General features: G+C 46.4%; 1 protein-coding gene across 1 annotated transcript in view; it reads right to left on the reverse strand.

Moving 5' to 3' along the window:
- LOC147705973 (protein-glutamine gamma-glutamyltransferase E-like) overlaps positions 1–20,772 on the reverse strand; it is a 307,618-nt gene that overhangs the window by 104,350 nt on the left and 182,496 nt on the right. The window contains exon 6 of the mRNA XM_086932430.1: positions 16,759–16,936. Within this exon, the coding sequence (XP_086788556.1) occupies positions 16,759–16,936 (178 nt within the window). The remainder of the gene's footprint in view (positions 1–16,758; positions 16,937–20,772) is intronic.

Below are 20,772 nucleotides of genomic sequence, written 5' to 3' on the forward strand. Positions count from 1 at the left end.
CTCTGCCTTCAGGATTGTCAAGGCCTGCCATAGGAGTGACTGATAGGAACTCGGGTGTCCATTGTATGGTTAGATATATAACTACTATACCTAAAGCAAAGGGTGATTACACGACTTCGCCCCAGCTGTCATGCAGCCAGTTGTGTCAAATTTAGGAGGCCAGCCAGGGGTGGCATAATACATGCTGCAGCCCCTGGCGGCCCTGGGTACACCTATGCCCTGAGTTACAGGGTCTGATAAGGTGGCCCAGTACCAATTGGTAAATGCACCTAGGGTACATATCGTAATTTAGAAAGAGAACAGCCAGGCTGTGGGTCTGATTGGCAGGCCCACAGCCAGAGAAAGTCGTAAACCAGTGAAACAAAAGCAAAAAATCTGGGTGATCATAGGATTGCAGACCCTACTCTCCTACATGACCCCCCCCCAAACGTCGGAACAATAAGCTAACCTTGACCAGGTGAGTCTTCTTGTTCTAAGTGGAAATATCTGGAGAGCCCATCGGCATTGCCATGATCAGTACCAGGTCTATGTTCCACTGTAAAGTCCATCCCCTGTAGGGAAATGGACCACCTAAGCAGTTTGGGGTTTTCACCCTTCATCTGATTTAGCCACAAGAGGGGCTTATGGTCGGTCTGAATCTTGAAGTGAGTGCCAAACAAGTATGGCCTCAGCTTCTTCAGGGCCCAAACCACAGCAAAGGCCTCCCTCTCAATAGCTGACCAATTCTTCTCTCTAGGGGTCAGCCTTCTGCTTATAAAAGCAATGGGCTGGTCTTGACCATCAAAATTCAGTTGAGATAGAACAGCTCCCACACCCAACTCAGAAGCATCTGTTTGGACAATGAATGGTTTGGAGTAGTCTGGACTCTTAAGGATAGGCGCCGTGCACATGGCCTGCTTTAGGTCATCGAATGCTTTTTGACAGCTCGCTGTCCACTGAACCTTTTTTGGCATTTTCTTACTTGTCAGTTCATTTAATGGTGTCACGATGGAACCATAGTTCCTGACAAACTTTCGGTAGTATCCAGTCAGGCCCAAGAAAGCTCGAACCTGAGTCTGGGTGGTTGGAGGAGCCCAGTCCCTGATTGACTGTATCTTGCTCTCCAGTGGCTGAACCTGGCCTCCACCTACAAGGTGGCCCAGGTATACAACCTGTGTCTGCCCTATCTGGCACTTGGTGGCCTTGATAGTGAGGCCTGCCGCTTGCAGAGCCTCTAACGCTTTCCGCAGGTGGACCAGGTGATCCTCCCAGGTGGAGATAAAGACGGCAATATCGTCAAGATACGCCGCACAGAAGTCATCCAGCCCAGTAAGGACTTGATTCACCAACCGTTGGAAGGTGGCAGGTGCATTTTTCAGACCAAAGGGCATCACCACGAACTGATAATGCCCACCAGGGGTTGAAAATGCGGTTTTAGGCTTGGCGTCCTCAGCTAACCTGATTTGCCAATACCCAGCTGTCAGGTCAAACGTACTTAAGTAGTTGGCCGAAGCCAATCTATCGATAAGCTTGTCTGCCCTTGGTATTGGGTGGGCGTCAGTCTTAGTGACTGCATTGAGACCCCTGTAGTCTACGCAAAACCTCATCTCTCTCTTACCACCCTGGGTGTGAGGTTTCGGCACTAGAACTACGGGACTAGCCCAAGGGCTATCCGAGGGTTCAATGACTCCCAGCTCCAACATTTTCTGCACTTCACTCTTGATGCAGTCTCTAACGTGATCAGGCTGCCTGTAGATTTTACTCTTGACGGGCAAGCTGTCACCAGTGTCAACCTCATGGGTGCACCAATCGGTCTGACTGGGTGTTAGAGAAAACATATGTCTGAACGACTGAAGAACCTGTTTACAGTCGCTCTGTTGATGTTCGGAGAGGCTGCCACAAAAGACAACACCATCTACCGAGCCATCGTCAGGATTCTGAGTGAGCAGGTCGGGGAGAGGGTCACTCTCCTCTTCCTGTCCCTCATCTAGGGCCATGAGCAAACTCATGTCCTTCCTGTCGACATATGCTTTTAGCCTGTTGACATGAAGCACCCTGTGGGGGCTCCGGGGAGTTCCCAGGTCGACCAGGTAGGTGACCTCTCCCTTTTTCTCCAGGATGGTGTAGGGCCCGGACCATTTGTCCTTGAGTGCTGCTGGGGCCACTGGCTCCAACACCCACACCTTCTGTCCGGGCTGGTAAACAGTCAAGACAGCCTTTTGGTCATGCCAAGCTTTTTGGAGTTCTTGGCTGGCCTTAAGGTTTTCAGATGCCTTTTCCATGTATTCAGCCATCCGCGAGCGGAGGCCAAGCACATAGTCCACTATGTTGGCTGCAGGCTTTTTGAGAGGTCTCTCCCATCCTTCCTTCACCAAACACAGGGGTCCCCTTACAGGATGCCCGTACAAAAGTTCAAAAGGGCTGTAGCCAACCCCCTTCTGTGGGACTTCTCTGTAGGCGAACAAGAGGCAGGGGATCAGGACGTCCCATCTACGCCGAAGCTTTTCCGGTAGTCCATGAATCATCCCTTTTAGGGTCCTGTTGAATCTCTCAACAAGCCCATTGCATTGTGGATGATAGGGTGTAGTGAACTTGTAGTTGACACCACATTCCTTCCACATAGCAGTTAAGTAGCTCGACATAAAGTTTGCACCTCTGTCGGAGACGACCTCCTTAGGGAAGCCCACTCTGGAGAACACTCCAACTAGGTGCTGTAGTGGTCCTAAGGGGAATAGCTTCAGGATACCTGGTGGCATGATCCACTACCACCAGTATAAACTTGTGCCCTGATGCTGTTGGTGGTTCCATGGGACCGACGATGTCGATCCCCACCCGTTCAAAGGGCACCCCCACCACAGGCATTGGTATAAGGGGGGCCTTTGTCGTGCCACCTGACTTACCACTGGCTTGGCAAGTGACACAGGAGCGGCAAAACTCCTTGGTATCTTCGTTCATGTGAGGCCAGTGAAAGTGTGAGACAAGCCTGTCCCACGTTTTCGTCTGGCCTAAGTGACCTGCTAAGGGAATCTCGTGGGCCAAGGTAAGTAGGAAACCACGCTGAGACAAGGGTACGACCAGCCTCCTGGTCATGCCAGGCTTGGGGTCTCTTGACTCAGTGTACAGGAGTCCATCTTCCCAGTATACCTTGTGGGTACCTGTGGCGTTCCCAGCAGCCTCAGCAGCAGCCTGCTGTCTGAGGGGTTCAAGAGAAGGGCAGTCTAACTGGTCCTTCCCCAGGTCCTCCCTTGAGGGTCCCCCTGAACCCAAGAATTCAACTTGATCAAGTTCGAACTCCCTAGGCTCAGTTTCCCTCAATTCCTGTAGGTCAGCCTCCTCTGAGACTTGATTCACGACCTGGGGCAAGGGGGAAGGCGCAGCCTTAACCCTACTGCTCTTTTTCTTGGGAGGTGTCTGGTCCGTTGTTCCAGGATCCAGCACCTGTTCAGTGGGGCATTTCCTGACCTGTGACCTAGTCACAGCGAACACATGTGCTGGCAAACCTAACATTTCCATGTGAGTCCGGTGCTCCACTTCTGACCATTGTGATGACTCCAAATCATTGCCCAACAAACAATCCACTGGGAGGTCTGGACTAACTACAACCTTCTTTTGGCCAGTTACCCCTCCCCAGGAGAAAGCTACAATTGCCATACTGTGATTGGTAGTGACATTGCTTGCATTGGTCACCAGGAATTCTGTACCTGGCATGATCTGTCCAGGGTCCACAAAGTTAGGCGTCACCATGGTGACGCTGGCACAAGTGTCCCTATAGGCCTGAGCCATCTTTCCATTTATGAAAGGCGTCTTTCGGTATTTGCCCAAAGAATTGGGGCTTACGTCAGGGGACACGTCCACGTCCCCTGTACTGACAAGGACAGCCTGAGTGAGTGTGCCAACTAAGTTGTCACGCCCCTCAGAACCCAGGGTTAACCCTACTAAAGCCTTGGGAGGCGCACTACCACTGCTGACTGTACTAGGGGGCACAGGTGCCTTAGGGGCTGCAGTGGCAGGAGTCTGCCCTCCTCCTTTCTTGGTGCACTCACTAAACCAGTGAGATTTACTTTTACAGTACTGGCACCATCTTTTGGATTGGCCTTCTTTCTTCTTTTGGGGAGCCTGACCCCCACCCTCTTTGGGTTGTTGGGGACCTGTCGAAGACTTTTGGTCATTTTGTTCCCCCTTAGAATCTTTACCCTTCTGGTCTGCTTTCTTCTGACCACCTTGATTCTGGCCCTGGTTCTGTTTAACTCTTGTACGAACCCATCTGTCTGCCTTCTTTCCCAATTCTTGGGGAGAGGTCAGATCCGAGTCGACAAGATGCTGATGCAACAACTGGTTCTGACAATTGTTTAAAATTTGTTCTCTCATCATCAAATTATACAATCCTTTGTAATCAGTAACCTTACTGCCCAGCAACCAGCCCTCAAAAGCCTTAGTGGCACAATCGACAAAATCAGACCAATCTTGAGACTGCGTTTTCTGGGTATCCCTGAACAGCACCCTGTACTGCTCAGTGGTTAGGCCGAACCCTTCAACGAGTGTGTTTTTCAAGACTTGGTAATCGTTAGCATCCTCCACCCTTGTGGTGAGGAGCTTGTCTCTTCCTTTTCCTTCAAAGGAGAGCCACAAGATAGCTGCCCACTGACTCTGGGGAACACCTTGCACAGTGCAGGCCCTCTCCAAAGCAGTAATCCATTTGTGGATGTCGTCCCCTTGTTTAAAGGGGGGCACTATCTTCCCAAGGTGTTTCGTATCGAAACTCTTTTCCCTATTACTAGGTACATTGCTGCCACCAGTGGGGACTACCCCACTTAACTGTTGCTCTCTAGCAAAGGCAAGCTTCTCTTTGGCCAGGGCAAGTTCTTCCCTTTCGATCCTCAGATTGGCTGCCCTTTCCTTAGCTTTGTACACTCTCCTCTGAGGGGACGTCATCCCTCTTTGAGAAGAGTTGTGAGAGCCATTGGTTTGAAGGGATCTGCCAGAGCCTCTTGACAGAGATCTGGCTCGTCCATTCCCAATGTTAAGCGGACCTGACAGTAGCGCCGGGAGTCCCCCAGTACCACCATCATGTTTGCTTAAGTTGGACCGCGTTAGTCTAACGACCTCTACCTGTCCCTTATCTGCCTCATCCCCAGAGAGATCCTCATCCTCATCCTCCTCCCCATCTACGTTCTCAGTTGCGAGGTGGATGAGGTCAGGATCGTCTTCGGTTCCCTCGAGGGGAGGCATGTCTCCTTCTGGATTAGAAGAGCTAAGAAGTTTCTCAGCCCTCCTGGCATCATAAGTCTCCAAGAGACCAATCAGAAAGGACGTTGTGGGGTTAGACCCCTGCTGGATCTTCCGGGAGTGACACAGCCGTCTTAACTCCTTGAAGCTCAGCACAGTATATCCTGAAGGGATGACCTGTGGAGGGTCAACTGACACAAGGGGAGACCCAGAGTTTCCTCCTTTGTCCGACATACTGTTTCTAGTGTGGTGTAAGTGATGCACCTACCTACACTATGTGTTTACCTACTGTTCCCTTGCTAAGAGTTGTAGCCAAGGTGTGCTAAGCCTTGAGGAGCTACAACAGCTGGTTCAGTAGAACTCAGAGTATTCTAAGCTTTTAGTTATATGTACTAACAGTACTTGTGCGATCTTTCAACAAGATATTCTTAGGATACGTGTGGTAAAACAACAGCAAGCTCAAATCCCAACCGCTGCTCACCAATGTGAGAAGTTGGCCCGATATGCAACGTTCGCTATTCTAGCGACCGCTATGTATCGTTCCAACGACCCTTATGGTGTTTGGTTGTAAGTCAACCTATAGACCAGCTATCCTAGTAGCGTGGATACGAGCAGTCTAAGGCTAAAGACTCGAGAGGGCGCGTTAAGCCAGCTGTTTACCACACATGTACCCCTTGAACACCCAGTGAAAGGACACCACACAAGTGTTATGAAAATAAACAGTATATTTATTAAGAATCACAACAGCCCTGTACTCTTTATGAGGACAGGGTACTAAGCACAAACCAAATCTCTTTAGCAAATACTTCAAGTGCACAGTTTAAAAAGTGTCCGAGGACACGGAAAGGTTAAGGTCTCGGGCGGACCCGATAAGGCAAGTCGGAAGCGAGGGACTCGGGACCCTAGAGTAAAGAGGCTATGCAGGCACCGAAATGCCGAGTTACCTAGCCACGAGGGCTGCGGCTGCACAAGTCTTACAGGCGTCGGGGTCTTCGCTGACGAGCCAGGAGCCGGAAGAAAAGAAGTTGCTGGCCGGCGACCAGTGGTGAATAGTTCGTAGAGATCCAAGCCTGGATCGGAGATTGATGAAACCTGAAAGCAGAGGGGACCAAGTTCGTACTACTAGCCAGTAGTCAGAGGGTACCAGGAAGGCACCGGTTGGCCGTCACCTCGACCAGGTGAGTGGGCGACGCTAGGCTCTGCAGTCTCACGGACCAGGAGGCGTTTGTCGGCGACCACGGTGGAGGTGCGAGCTGTCCCACGAAGGATGATGCTGTCGGCGTCGCTGGGCCCAGGATGGGGCAACAAGCCTTGGCAGATCTCGGGGCCACGTGGTGGGCCTAAGATGGCGTCTTGAGTGGACCAGGAGGGTCCGGAGTGCTTCTCGCAAAGATGGAAGCAAGGGCCAGTCTGGGGCAACCAGACCAGCAGTGATGATTCTCGGATGTCGTCACAGAAGGGCACAAGCCAGCGGCTAGTGACCAGACAACGGGCTGAGCAGCGAGCAGAAGGGCCCCACGCAGATCGTGGAGATGCTGGGAGACTGCACTTCGGTGCTGGAGCGGCTCAGGGTCGGGGCTTCTCGGACCCCAGAGCACTCACCAGAGAGTTACCTCGATGGTCGTGCTGGTTAAGAGCGTGCAGGTTCTGATGATGGCCGGTCCCTCGAGGTCTCGTCGCACCCACAGATCACAGCTGAGCTGATGACGTGGGTAGAGGTCAGAGGTGCCAGGGAAGCCGGTTCTCGTCGAGCTGGGCCGTCGGATCCTTGAGGAAGGACTTGCAGCAAACCGCAGAGTTCTTAGGTGGTGCCCGCTGATGCAGGGTGACTACTCCTTAGTCACAAGGGAGAAATCTTGAGAAGAGTCTTGAAGTCCTTTCGTAGAAAGTATTCTTGATTCAAAGATGATCTGATTTGGAAGGGTCCCCGCTCCGGCCTTTATTCTAAAAAAAGGGGTGGGTACATGACTAGGTCCTGCCCTAAGGGTGGGACCAGGAAGGGGGGTAGTTACACCCCTCTCCCCTGCCGGACTTTCCCCAGGCCAGGGCTGTCGCCCCTGGAACTGGTTCTAACCGGCAGATGCGTAGTGAGCACCGGGGTGCCACTCCGCAGTCACCTTCTCGCAAAAGCCCTACCTACCCAGAATACACAAACCCTGTCTGGGACGGTGCGAACACCGCCCTCGACAGGAAACCCTTTGTCCAAGCGCTCCTCGCTGGAAGGACTCCCAGCAGCAGGAGGTCAGACTCGTGTCTGTGGTGGCAGCATCCATTTTGTGGAGCTGAGGCTTTCGTTAACTTTAACCGGGGTTCACAGTTACGTACATGTCGTGTCCCTCTAGAAGGGCGGAATGCTAACCTCATCGCCAGAATTGGTGAGAGGGCAGCACCCCGATTCGTATGACACCTTACTCGACATGTCTTGATAACGCGACACCGTAGTTACCGATGTGGCACGCGTTATCATGGAACAGCCATTGGGTCTTTGCTCCGCAAGCTGCAACCGGCTCGGCTCGGGCCAGAACACAGTTCACACGAGCACACGCACTCTGCCTTCAGGATTGTCAAGGCCTGCCATAGGAGTGACTGATAGGAACTCGGGTGTCCATTGTATGGTTAGATATAGAACTACTATACCTAAAGCAAAGGGTGATTACACGACTTCGCCCCAGCTGTCATGCAGCCAGTTGTGTCAAATTTAGGAGGCCAGCCAGGGGTGGCATAATACATGCTGCAGCCCCTGGCGGCCCTGGGTACACCTATGCCCTGAGTTACAGGGTCTGATAAGGTGGCCCAGTACCAATTGGTAAATGCACCTAGGGTACATATCGTAATTTAGAAAGAGAACAGCCAGGCTGTGGGTCTGATTGGCAGGCCCACAGCCAGAGAAAGTCGTAAACCAGTGAAACAAAAGCAAAAAATCTGGGTGATCATAGGATTGCAGACCCTACTCTCCTACACTCATGACTGTCACAAATTTGTTCATACAAATATTATATTTAATTCTGTTCTATGCACGTGACTGTCATCTATTTCATCTACATATTCCTATTTAGTGTATGTTGTGCACACGTCACTTTATAGGAATTATATTTTGATTAAGTATTTTTTGGTGATTTTCTTTTTCGCGTATTTTAATTGTGACTTCTCCATTTCTTTCACTTTGCTGGTCTGGCCAACTAGCATGTTGTGTGGGCGACGGTGAATCCTTTTCCTTACATCTTGTGAAGTTCAATGCGAAAATATGTATTATCAATCTATTCCTGTTTTACGTGTAAAGGGGGAAGGGGTGGTCGCATTGTATACTTTTATGTTTTATGATAGTTCATTTTTACAATGCTAGTTTCTATTGTAGAATGATCATTCTCATTTTTACACTGTTCATTTGTTTGTTCCTTTTAAGGGGGAAGGTGGTGTGGTATCCTGGATTGGATACCATGTGCCTTTCCCATTAACCTGTCTTGCTACTCAGCCTATCTGGGTGAATGGTGGAATGTTGAGTGTGTGAGGTAATATGGAATGTGTGGTGTGCCTGGTGGATGGATGACAGTTGGAAGAGAGGGCTGAGTAGCAAGAGAGCTGCTCCTGGTGGGGCTTAGGCGAGACTTGAATGATACTTGAATGATTACATGATTTAACCTTGAAATCCATCAATAAACCATCATCAATCAATACTACTCGGCTACTGATCATCTTATTACATTTCTGCTTGTATTTATCTGTAAAAATCAGTAAAAACGGAAAAGAGGGAGCCTTAATGATGATTTCTTTCTGTCAGATGCCCAATATGGATTTAGGAAGGGAATTAGGACAGTGGAACAATACGTAAATCTCAAACTTCTGATTGGGAAATACACAAAGGCAAAGCCAGCATTCTTTACTTTTTTGCCAACCTTAGTAGCATTTTTGATCAAGTGGACCACTCAATTCTATGGCATATCCTGCTTTCATATGAGGCTCCTAAGAATATTGGTTGCCTTTTTTCTCTGCTGTATAGGATTCTTACAGGTATGGTGCAATATGGTCCCAACTGAGAATATAGCCCCTCATTTAGGTTTATGAAGGTGTGAGACAGGGGTGTGTGTTGGCCCCATTTTTATGTCAACTTTATATAATTGGTGGAGATAATATTCTTTGGTCCTGACATGCCAGTGCACCAACCGTTGCTGGTCACGTGGTTCCCATCCTCCTGTATTCAGACGATGTGGTCCTATTATCTAGGATCGCTTCACACTGCAGCGATTAATGGACACCTTCAGGACCAGACTGGCCATAGCGGGCACCGGGCGTTTCCCCGGTAGGCCGCTAGGGTGGGGGCCGGTTTTGGGCCCCTGGGGGTCCGTTTTTGTTACCGGAGGTCGGCAGTTTCGGCCCCCTGTAACAAAATCGTCCGAAACCGGCCATCGCAAACTGCTTGGCTGCACTCCCCCTCACATCAGGGGGGGCCAGCTGAGCAGTTTGCCAGGGCCGGTTTCTGTTCCCAGTCCGGCCCTGGACACCTTTGTGGGATTCATGGAATCCAAGAAATTAAATATCTGCAAAACCAATACATTTGTAATGTCTTGTGCTAAAACGCCACAGAAGGTTAGGCCTTTTTTCTTGGAGAGCACATCCATTACAAAGGTGAATTCCTTTAGTTATCTGGGCATTCTCTTCCCTAGTAACGGCTCTTGAGTCCAACACATAAAGAATGCCCAGCTCAAGATGAACAGTGTGTGAGGGTGTGTTTAAGTTCTCTTGCAAACTTGCCTCTGCCTTATAAGAGATATGATTACCATCTACAAAGCAAAAAAGAGCACTAGCAGCCTCTACTTACGGAGCGGTGTGTGGGGTTAGATGTCTAGCAGCTCTTTACAGGCTCAGAAAAATGCCTTTTTAAGGTGCCTTCTGTGTACTCCCCCTTCATCGACATCTTCCATTATTCATAAGTGGGGTTAACTCACTTGGATGACATGTGTTTACTCCAACCATATTTTACTGTGGCATTCAATATGGGCCAACCCAGAGATAGAATTTACTAAGGCAACATACGGGACTGTCTAACGTACAAATATGCTTTCCAAATCCCGTGGTTGTCTTATATTTATGACACCTTCAATTTGGCGTTCGGTTTTCTTGGGCTGCAGGAGTGGTCTTGAATTCTTATGCTCTAAAGGTCAAAGGGGGAGACAGTTTTATCTGTTGTGTGGGCAGAAAAAAAGAGCCCTTGATGAAGCTAGGAAACCCCTGCTTGTCACATATTTGTCATACGCCTTGCCTTAGGGTTTCAAAATGTATTTGGCCTTGGTGTCAAATACACATCGTTTCATTCTGACTAGACTGCGGCTAGACATTGTACATTACCTCATAGCTTTCCCCATCATTAACCAATGGCAAAGAGTGTCTGTTCCAAGCCCATGTGATGGAATCTCAAATCAGAGCACTTGGCACTTTATGCTTCTTTGCCAATTTTATTTGTGCTTAAGGAAGTACTTTTTAAAATCAATTTTCATTGCACGCAGTATCAGAGTACCACAAGCCTGCAATGCATTTTTTTGTGCCCTATGGAGTTCCCTGCTGTATGTTTTAGTGTCATCTCTTATATCTGGAAAGCAATATGTGCTAGGGATAGTATTTCTGAATAACTATAGCACTGTTTGGTCCATGTGGTACTGATCCTTGGACGTATATTTGAATGTTTTATATTGTCTTATGATGTATTGCATTTTAGCGATTGTTCTTTTATGGCCTTTGATGCTAGTGCCGAAATAAAGATTTTGAATGGAATCACTTCCTGTGTCAACTGTATTATGCAATACCTGCATTTATTTAACACATCATGTTTAATTTTACACACTATGATCCTTTAATGTAAAAGGGGAGAGAGAAATATATATCCATCTATAGTCTGAATTGCACAAAGTGAAACCAGGAAACCTTAGATAAACTGTGGCTTCCCAGCTCAACCAAATTGTGTGAATTTCGACAAATACATTATCACACTGTTGCCTCATTTTGCTTCATCATGACATTTGAAAGTACCTTGATATATATGACTTCAGAATGTGCTCTACACAAACAACTCTCTTGTTATATTTATCACACTATAATAATGTCCCCTTGTATACCAACAACCTAGGACACATAGAAGTAGCACATTACAAATAACTCGCCCCTCAGTTCACTAGTATGAAACAATCATTTGCAATGCAACAGGTCTCGCATTCATGCGAGTTTGAGCTACTTGCATTGTAATAGACAACGCCTTTTATTTATGTTTTGGGTTTTAAAACATAAATAGAAGGCATTGTCATTTACAATACTAATAGCATAAACTCTCGCAAATGCGATATCTTTTGCATTGCAGTAAAGGGCCTTCTTGACCGCTTGTTGGATTTTAAATATCAGAGGAAGAAAATGGCCTGTGACGTCTTCAAAGTAGTGATAAACAGTGCAGTGAAGAAGGTGTGGAAGTGTTGTAAATTACACAGACTCAAAGTGTGAAGTGAGAGTTACATATGATCCGAGTTATAAACACTAACAAAGCGCTCCAACACCTTTCGCTCTGTGATTATACTGTTGTGGCTCAGGAGGAAGAGCAGGAGGGGGGGGCTATTTCCTGCCCTCTCCCTGATTTGAGTGTGCAGTGTGGCACTGCGTAATGTCAATGCTATCTTTGGGCTTATAAGAAACACTCCAGCTGTATTAGGGCACTGGCTTTACCTGCTGGTGCAGGGCGGGCAGTGCTTTATGGCAGGCATGGAAAGCGGGAGTTATGGTCTCGGTTGTATCTCTGGCCTAGTACAGTTCCCCTCCTATTACCAGTGAGCGAGAGGTGCTGAGGTAGTGGTATTGGTTTTGGTGGTATTGGTATTGGTGGTATTGATGGTGGTGGTGGTCGTGGTATTGGTGGTGGTGGCTTTGGTGCTATTGGTGGTGGTGGTATTGATGATGGTTTTGGTATTGGTATTGGTGGTGGTGGTATTGGTGGTGGTGATACTGGTATCGGTGGTGGTGACATTGGTGGTATTGGTGGTACTGTTGGTATTGGTGGTGGTGGTATTGGTGGTGGGGTACTGGTGGCGGTATTGGTGGTGGTGGTATTGGTGGTGATGGTGGTATTGGTGGTGGTGGTGGTATTGGTGGTGGTGGTATTGGTGGTGGTGGTGGTGGTATTGGTGGTGGTGTTGGTATTGGTGGTGGTGATATTGGTGGTGTTGGTGGAGTTATTGGTGGTGGTGGTCTTGGTGGTATTGATGATGGTGGTATTGGTGGTTGTGGTGGTATTGGTGGTGGTGGTATGGGTGGTGGTGGTGGTGGTGGTGGTGGTATTGATGGAGGTGGTGGAATTGGTGGTGGTGTAATTGGGGGTAGTGGTATTGGTGGTGGTGGTGGTGTTGAGGGTATTGGTGGTGGTATTGGTTGAGGTGGTATTAATAAAACAAGCTTTTGAAAACAACCTGTCAGGGCAATGTCATTTACAATACTAACAGATCAAACTCTTGCAAATGTGAGACCTTTTGCATTGCAAACGAGGGCCTTCTCGATTGCTTGTTAGATTGTAAATATCTGAGGAAAAACCGGCCTGCAACATCTTCAAAGTAGTGATAAATAGTTCAGTGAAGAAGATGTGTAAGTGTTGCAAATTACACAGACACAAAGAGTGAAATATTGGTGGTGGTGGTATTGGTGGTGGTAGTATTGGTGGTGGTGGTATTGGTGGTGGTGGCATTGGCGGTGTTGGAGGTTTTGGTATTGGTGCTATTAGTGGTGACAGTGGTGGTATTGGTTGTGTTGGTGGAATTGGTGGTATTGGTGGTGGTGTTGGTATTTGTATTAGTGGTATTGGTGGTGATGGCATTAGTAATGGTATTGGTGGAGGTGGTGGAATTCGGTGGTGGTGGTATTGGTGGTTGTATTTAGGGTGGTGGTGGTGATGTTAATAAAAAAGGCTTTTGAAAACAACCTGTTAGGTGGCTTCAGTACAGATGGCATGTAACACAGATTTGCTGTTGTCAGCTTCAGCCCATTACCACAGGATTATGTGCTACCTAGAATTCACACAACTTAATTTACTAATCATTTCTAAATCCATTTTACATGGGGGGGCGGGTTTAAACAGACACAAGATAATTCCGGGTTAAAGCAATTGAATGCAGGCACCAGTGTAACCGGGGCGGCTGCGCTGCTTAAAAGAACACAAGCAGTTTCAGCTGAAGCAGCACATATCCAGTCTGCAATAAGAATCTCAATAAAGTAAATAGTGCTTACAGAGTAAATAGGGGGGGCATTTGGGGCACCCGAGAAATACAAGTGACCTGCAAAGACAGAACACACAAAAATATTTTGCTGATGTAATGGAAATTTCTGCTGGAGGTTAACGTACATGCAGCACACTATTTTTTTTAAATCAAACGTAATAGACAAGAATGATAACTTTCTCCCAAAAAAGTAGGAACTGTCCAACGAATGTTGAGACAGGTGGTAACTATCCGAGCAAAGTGCCCTATGAGAAAAAGAATCACTAGTTGCATACTACAACAACCCAGCACACTCCTATCATATCTCATAGAGCAGAATTTATTTATGTATGTTCAAATATATTGCCCATTTATTTATTAAATAAAAACGATTATATCAATGTTGATGTTTTTCTCTATAACCACAATAAAAATTACATTGACAATCCTTCTGTAAAACAGATTTTAGCACCACAATTAAGCCGATAAACAACAAAAATGTTGTAAACTTATGAGGACCCCAACTGCGATATAAATCACTTCTGGCAGAAAATAAAAATGTCTGCATTCTAAGTGTGTCAGTGGGGTAAAAGTGTGTGGTGTGGGTTGGGGGTGTCACAGGTGAATTTTAATTTTGACATACCTAGGGCATTAAAAATAAAATCCTGGAAAGCGAACGGGGCAGAAGTCTACATGCAACGGAAGTGGGCCCTCGTTTGCTCAGAGACAGGCTGTGCCGTGTGAAGGGGGCACCCAGCGGCTCCCAGAACAGCTATATTTTTGGAAAGGTTCCTGTTTCCACACCTCAAATTCCTGCCTAATGCTTTGTGTTAAGCTTTTTTCTACCATTTGGGAAGCTGTGCCTGAAGATGATGCCCTGTCTTCTCCCCACACCCTTTCTACCCTTGAAATGATGTAGCAACCCAAAAATGACACCATGTTGCCGTGATTCAGCTTACCCAGCACTCTGAGGAGCGGAGAGAAGGGACACCTTGCTCAGAGCCTCCTGCCTCCTGCCTTCACATTGTTTTCCTTTCTGTGCTAAAGACGTTTAAACAAATATATATTTGCAATACATAGTTCTCGCATTTAAATGCAAGACCTATTGCATTGCAAGCAAAAGGCCGCCATTGGCCATGCTTCGAAAGTGAAAATGGTCATGGCAAGCTGAATGTGAGCGAAGCACGTCATCGTGCCTAATGTAGGAGAAGCTCAATAAAGAAAAAAAGTACACATACTGTGTAACAACCAAGTAAAGGGGCCAGCAGCCATGGGAGGATACAAATGATTGCGAGAATCAAGAGGGAGAGAGAGGACCAGAAAGCTAGTCCAGATCCCCGGTTTATATGTATGGATATCAAAAGGAGACTAGCTCTAGATTGGGTTAATCTAACATTAATATTGTAGATTACTGTTAGTTACATAGCGACTCAGTATTGTTTTGCCAAGTGGCAGTGGCACCTGTTGGGTGTCTTTAGAAAGCCCTCACTCAACAACCTAGTTGGTGGCATGCTTCATCATCGGGCCCACCCAGTGACACCTAGCGTGTCCCGGTTGTGCTTCGACGCCTGATTACAGCGGAGCAGGTATGTCACTGTGTGTGCGGTGTAGGGTGTTAAGGTTTGTGAAGTTAAAACAGCTTGGCGGATGGTCCCTGGGGTGAGGATACTTTATTAAAAGGGCCTCCGTCAGCGGTTAAAAATAAGGCTGTGGGACGTTAGAGGCGGGTTACGACCTCCTACGTCCTTGGAGTGTCAACATGTTTCAGCCAGTGCCTTATACTAATCTGGCTTTCTTCAGGACAATAAAATATGTGTGGGTTAAAATAGGGGTTGTGTAGTGTAGTCTATGTGTCTACACGCCCTAAAGTGTATCTAACTGTGAGAGGGGGGATTCCCTTCTCAAGATCACCTGTACATTTAACATTGAAGACAGGTACAAGACAAACATAGGAGAGAAAGAGTCACTAGAAGGTATTGATCATATATTATGACAGCCGACTTAAATAGCGAATAGTGCAGGCTATGAGCGGCTCAAGTGTAATGATACTGGTGGTATCATTAATGTGAAATCGCACTAGAACTTCGAGGGTGAAGTGATTAAAACAGCTCATAGCCTGCACTATTCGCTATTTAAGTCGGCTGTCATAATATATGATCAATACCTTCTAGTGACTCTTTCTCTCCTATGTTTGTCTTGTACCTGTCTTCAATGTTAAATGTACAGGTGATCTTGAGAAGGGAATCCCCCCTCTCACAGTAAGATACACTTTAGGGCGTGTAGACACATAGACTACACTACACAACCCCTATTTTAACCCACACATATTTTATTGTCCTGAAGAAAGCCAGATTAGTATAAGGCACTGGCTGAAACATGTTGACACTCCAAGGACGTAGGAGGTCGTAACCCGCCTCTAACGTCCCACAGCCTTATTTTTAACCGCTGACGGAGGCCCTTTTAATAAAGTATCCTCACCCCAGGGACCATCCGCCAAGCTGTTTTAACTTCACAAACCTTAACACCCTACACCGCACACACAGTGACATACCTGCTCCGCTGTAATCAGGCGTCGAAGCACACCCGGGACACGCTAGGTGTCACTGGGTGGGCCCGATGATGAAGCATGCCACCAACTAGGTTGGTGGGTGAGGGCTTTCTAAAGACACCCAACAGGTGCCACTGCCACTTGGCAAAACAATACTGAGTCGCTATGTAACTAACAGTAATCTGCAATATTAATGTTAGATTAACCCAATCTAGAGCTAGTCTCCTTTTGATATCCATACATAGGATACAAATGATGACATGGTCATACTAAGGAGGGACTAACAAGCCTAATAAGGAATCAAACACCAGTATTTACGAAGGACAAAGACACAAGCCAATGAAAAATATGGATGGGGCTTCTCCTCCATACTCTACCTACAACAGATTGCCAGAGCAGCTCTTGCGCGCTGGCTCTGGCTCGACCTAAACAACAAACTGATGGAAGCAATGCTTGACATAATCTTGCTCACTCGCAATCAATCTGAGTGGCATTCCAGACCATTGTTTTTTTGCCTTCTATTAAATTCTAGAGGGAGAGACACCGCCTTAGCAACAACATAGGCACATACAGGTAGTATATGACAGCTGATTCGCTCGCTTGATTTACTAATGGCATCTTTGTGAAGGTGATCAGTGAGAAAGAATGTTTCTAAGTTCCTCTTGAAAAACTATCACTTCTAATTAATGCCACATAATGTGGTGATATACTCTTGTTTACTACTGCGGAACACTTAGACATATGACAGAAATATACTATTTTGAATGTTGCCACTTAGTAACATACCTGTGCAGGTCACACCTGCGAAGACCCAGCATTGTCCATATTCAACTGGTGAGTAGCTATGTTGGCCCCACTCTCGCAGAATGGCTACACTTCCATTCCAGCTGCTAGGATCAGTCCCATCTGAGTAATCACCACTCCAATCTCCCACCAAAACCCCATCATCATCTTGGCAATTCACCTGAACCAAGAAAAGAGAACACAACTTCAGTCAGAATGGCTATAGTGGTTTTAAGAAGCATAGGACATTTATTCAAAATGTGCAATTGATAAAAAAGTGGAGAAATGTATAACATGCATTGTACAGTGTCTCCTGTGACTAGATCCTCTTGAATTATTAAGAGGATTGGAGACCTCCTGTGAAAGACCTCACACATCCACAGATGGTACAAAAGTATGAGAGAGACAATGGGACACACCTGGCAGCCTCAAACAATGCTTTTTATAAAATAAAAAACAGTTCAGAAGAATAAAAAGAATGGGGTTGACATTACCTAATGAGGCAACCAATGAGTCATGTTCAGTTATTGTGGACTACACTAATACTGTTAATGAAAGCAGAGAAATATTGGGGGAGATTTACAAAATGTTCACACAACACAGTGCAACAACCAAAGTTGCAGTGCAGTGTTGTATGAAAGTGAAAAAAGATGGCAGAATAACGAAATTTGTACTACAACATGGTGCTGGTTTCCTCCAGCTCATGAGCCGGCACACTTTAGGCTTCCATGTGCCAACCCACATGCTCTTCCATCATGTTGCTTTGCTGTATGCATTCAGTTATGCATCGGTTTTGTACTGAAGGAGACCCTCCTAGTACAAAAACATTCTTAATAATTTTCCTACTCTGCGTTTGTGCTGTGCAGCGCCACACAAATACAACATTAGGCAAATGAGTCTTAAAAGTGCTCCATAGTTAGAGGGTGCTGCGGGCATCATTTTTGCTGCTCCCTACCTGGACCCTTGGCGGAGCAGTCTTCTCCCGGACCCTTTGGTGCCTTAATCCCCTGCTGATGGTGGAGCGAACGGAGACACGCTGGTCACACGCGAGGCCCCGGACTTCAACTCCCAAGGGGCCTCACGGCGTGCACGGCAGTGACACTGTAATAGGGCACCTGAGGCCCTTAAGACCGGTCATACACTTCCGCAGCGAGGGAGGCACGTGGGCCTAGGGCGGGCCCGTCTGCGCCCGTCATAGCCTGACAGAGACTGGACTGGGCCATTTCTCTAACATCTTGTACCAGATAAAGAAGACTTGGCCTACCAGTAAGAAAGAATTTGAAGAAGTAGCCGGTTCTGTCATTCATTTTCATCTTTCACCATTGTTGGGCTTTACGGTCAACTCGTGTGTCCCTCTCTTATTTTTCCCTTTATATAACTGGATTAAGGAGAGGTAAACATGAGTAAGCGTAAAGGTCCGGCAGGCACTTTGGATGCCTTTATTCTTAGGGCAGAATCCCTCTTAAATCACGAGATTCAAATTGCTGAAAAGAGGTTGTCCTTAGATCCCATCTTTTTGCAGAGTAATCCACCAAGACTATCAGGGACTCCAGTAATCCCATTGCAGATGTCGACAGGAACAGAAATAGAGGATGATTTACCTTTTGACTGTACAAATCTGTCCACTTCAATTCAATCAACCGACATTTCTAGTCTACCAATAGGGACTAGACTAAGGAACCAGAAACAGCTGCCGGTAAAATAACAGGATACAAAAAAGAAATCAGTACTCCCTAGGAAGTCAAAGACCAGGACGGTTGAGGCAGTGACACAAAGAGGGAAACCCAAAACTAGCACTGTTCCTATTAGAATTGTTGGGAGGAGTGTGTCCACCCAGACAGAGCATAACACTAATGGGAATAATACCGACCCTGAAGATTATAATAGGGATCTTGAGTCGATTCTAAAAAGGTCCCTAGATGCCGCAAAGGAACATCTTATATCTGCCCTAGCCGCGCACATTAATGAGGCGTTAAGACGTCTGGACGTCTTGAACCTGAAATAACTATTTGTCACAAACAGATTGGAAGTAGCCCCAGTGTAAAGAGTAAGCACTCAACAGGGAATAGAATAGTAACGGGTGCGGAAAAGGAAATAATACACAACAGACATCGGAAGGCTATCCTCCTAAAAATATAGGAAGTAAAAGACTGAGCCCCCATATATAGCCCAAAAGATACAGATTTAATTCCCAATGAAGATGTACTTAGGCTTCCACCAGCATCAACCCCATATACCCTAATACTAACAGGGGTTCCCGTGCTCAGGAGAGGACAGAAAGAAAATTGGCTAAGCCTGAAAAATAAAGTAATTAATTGGCTAGCAAAATTGTGACAATTCAATCCAATGAGAGAAGCGTATATTCTGATGGTATGTAGGGTAGGATGGGTGGGTAAACCCAGGAATAATATGTGGAGATTGTGTGGTTGTAAATTTTAGGCGGCCACAAACGATTAGGGCAATTTTGGATAATAAAGACATGTCTGAACGGGGGTACACAAGCCTCAGCACCTTACCACTGGGATACTTCTACAGACCAAAAGAGAGAGGCTTTGAAACAAACCCCAATTCAGTGGTGCAGTTGAATAACTGTTTTGAGATCATATCCACTCTGGATGATCTAGATTGACTTGTAAAAGATAGGACTGTTGGGTTGGACATATTAACAGCGAATGGAAGGGCAAAACGTATGGACAACAGAGTCATGTTTGACCAACAGATAGGGCTGGGCCATTACCCCAAAGGTCAAGTAGAACCGGCTATTGAAGTGTTGGATATGGTATTATTAAAAGGACTCAGTGACAATTCTGTTGTAAATATTGAGGCTCCTTCCTTTTGTCCACCAATAGTACCTGATTTAAACCCCAATATCCCTAGGCTGGAAAATGAATTATCACGGCTTACACCAGCTATAAATATTATATCTTGGAACATTGCGGGCTTAAAAAGGAACATGCTGGATTCCACCTGGCATGAATACATAGAGCTTCACAATATTATTCTCCTTCAAGAGACTTGGCTACTAGATACTCCTCATAGAGTGGGTTACAAAACATATTGGGTGGGGGTGACTCCCTCTGTAAAAGGCAGGCCCTCAGGTGGATTGGTGACCTGGATACGAGTATCTTTACAAATAGCTATTGCCCCTCACCATGTTTCTTCCCCAGATATATTAGGCCTAAAATAAACGGCTACGGATGGTAGGATTATGCACCTTTATAACATCTACAACAGACCTTGCCCTGTAAGTAGTGAATCAGCTGTGATTAGCTAGTTGGATTCTGCTCTTGAGTTACTGGGGCATAACCCAAATATCGTAGTAGGGGGTGACTTCAACTCCAATTTCGAGCCTGTAGTGGGCTTCGGGGAACTAATGGAAGATGAAGACGAAGCATATAATATCCCAGAGATGGTTAGCGAACAAGCAGCTAAATGTACAGTATCCACTACACAACTTTTGAGATTTACAATGGCCCATAGCCTTAGGGCCTGCAATGGGAGACTCCCATCGGATAGACCAAAAGCTTATACATTTAATAGAGGTAATTCACGCAGTCATATAGACTACATATTAGTATCATTGAAATGCTGGAGTCATTTGCGTGATTTCAGAATAGATCCTAGAATAGAGAGTGACCACCGACCCTTGAGTTTGTCAGCCTCACCAGAAATATTTTCTATAACTTTACCTGGTGATGGGGACACTGGCAGACTAGATGATGAAATTATACTAAAGAGGAATAATAGAGTAGTCAAATGGCCATTTATTCTTGGGGACAATAGAACAATGGCCAGCATCTATTCAATTTTTTCTGATCTAATCTCCTCGTATTTGGAAAATGACGTAGGACAAGCAAGGGTGTCAGATCTGCATGGCAGGCTGGTAGAGGCTTTGGGCCCTGTACTGAGTAAAGTCCCCAAAGAAATGAACTCAGAAAATTCCAAGAAGGCTAGAAATGGTGAACCTTGGTATAACAAGGATTGCAGACTAGCGAAGTATGAGCTAATCAAAGCTAT

The sequence above is a fragment of the Lissotriton vulgaris genome, chromosome 7, assembly GCF_964263255.1.
Source record: "Lissotriton vulgaris chromosome 7, aLisVul1.2, whole genome shotgun sequence".
In the NCBI taxonomy this organism is placed as follows: Eukaryota; Metazoa; Chordata; class Amphibia; order Caudata; family Salamandridae; genus Lissotriton; species Lissotriton vulgaris.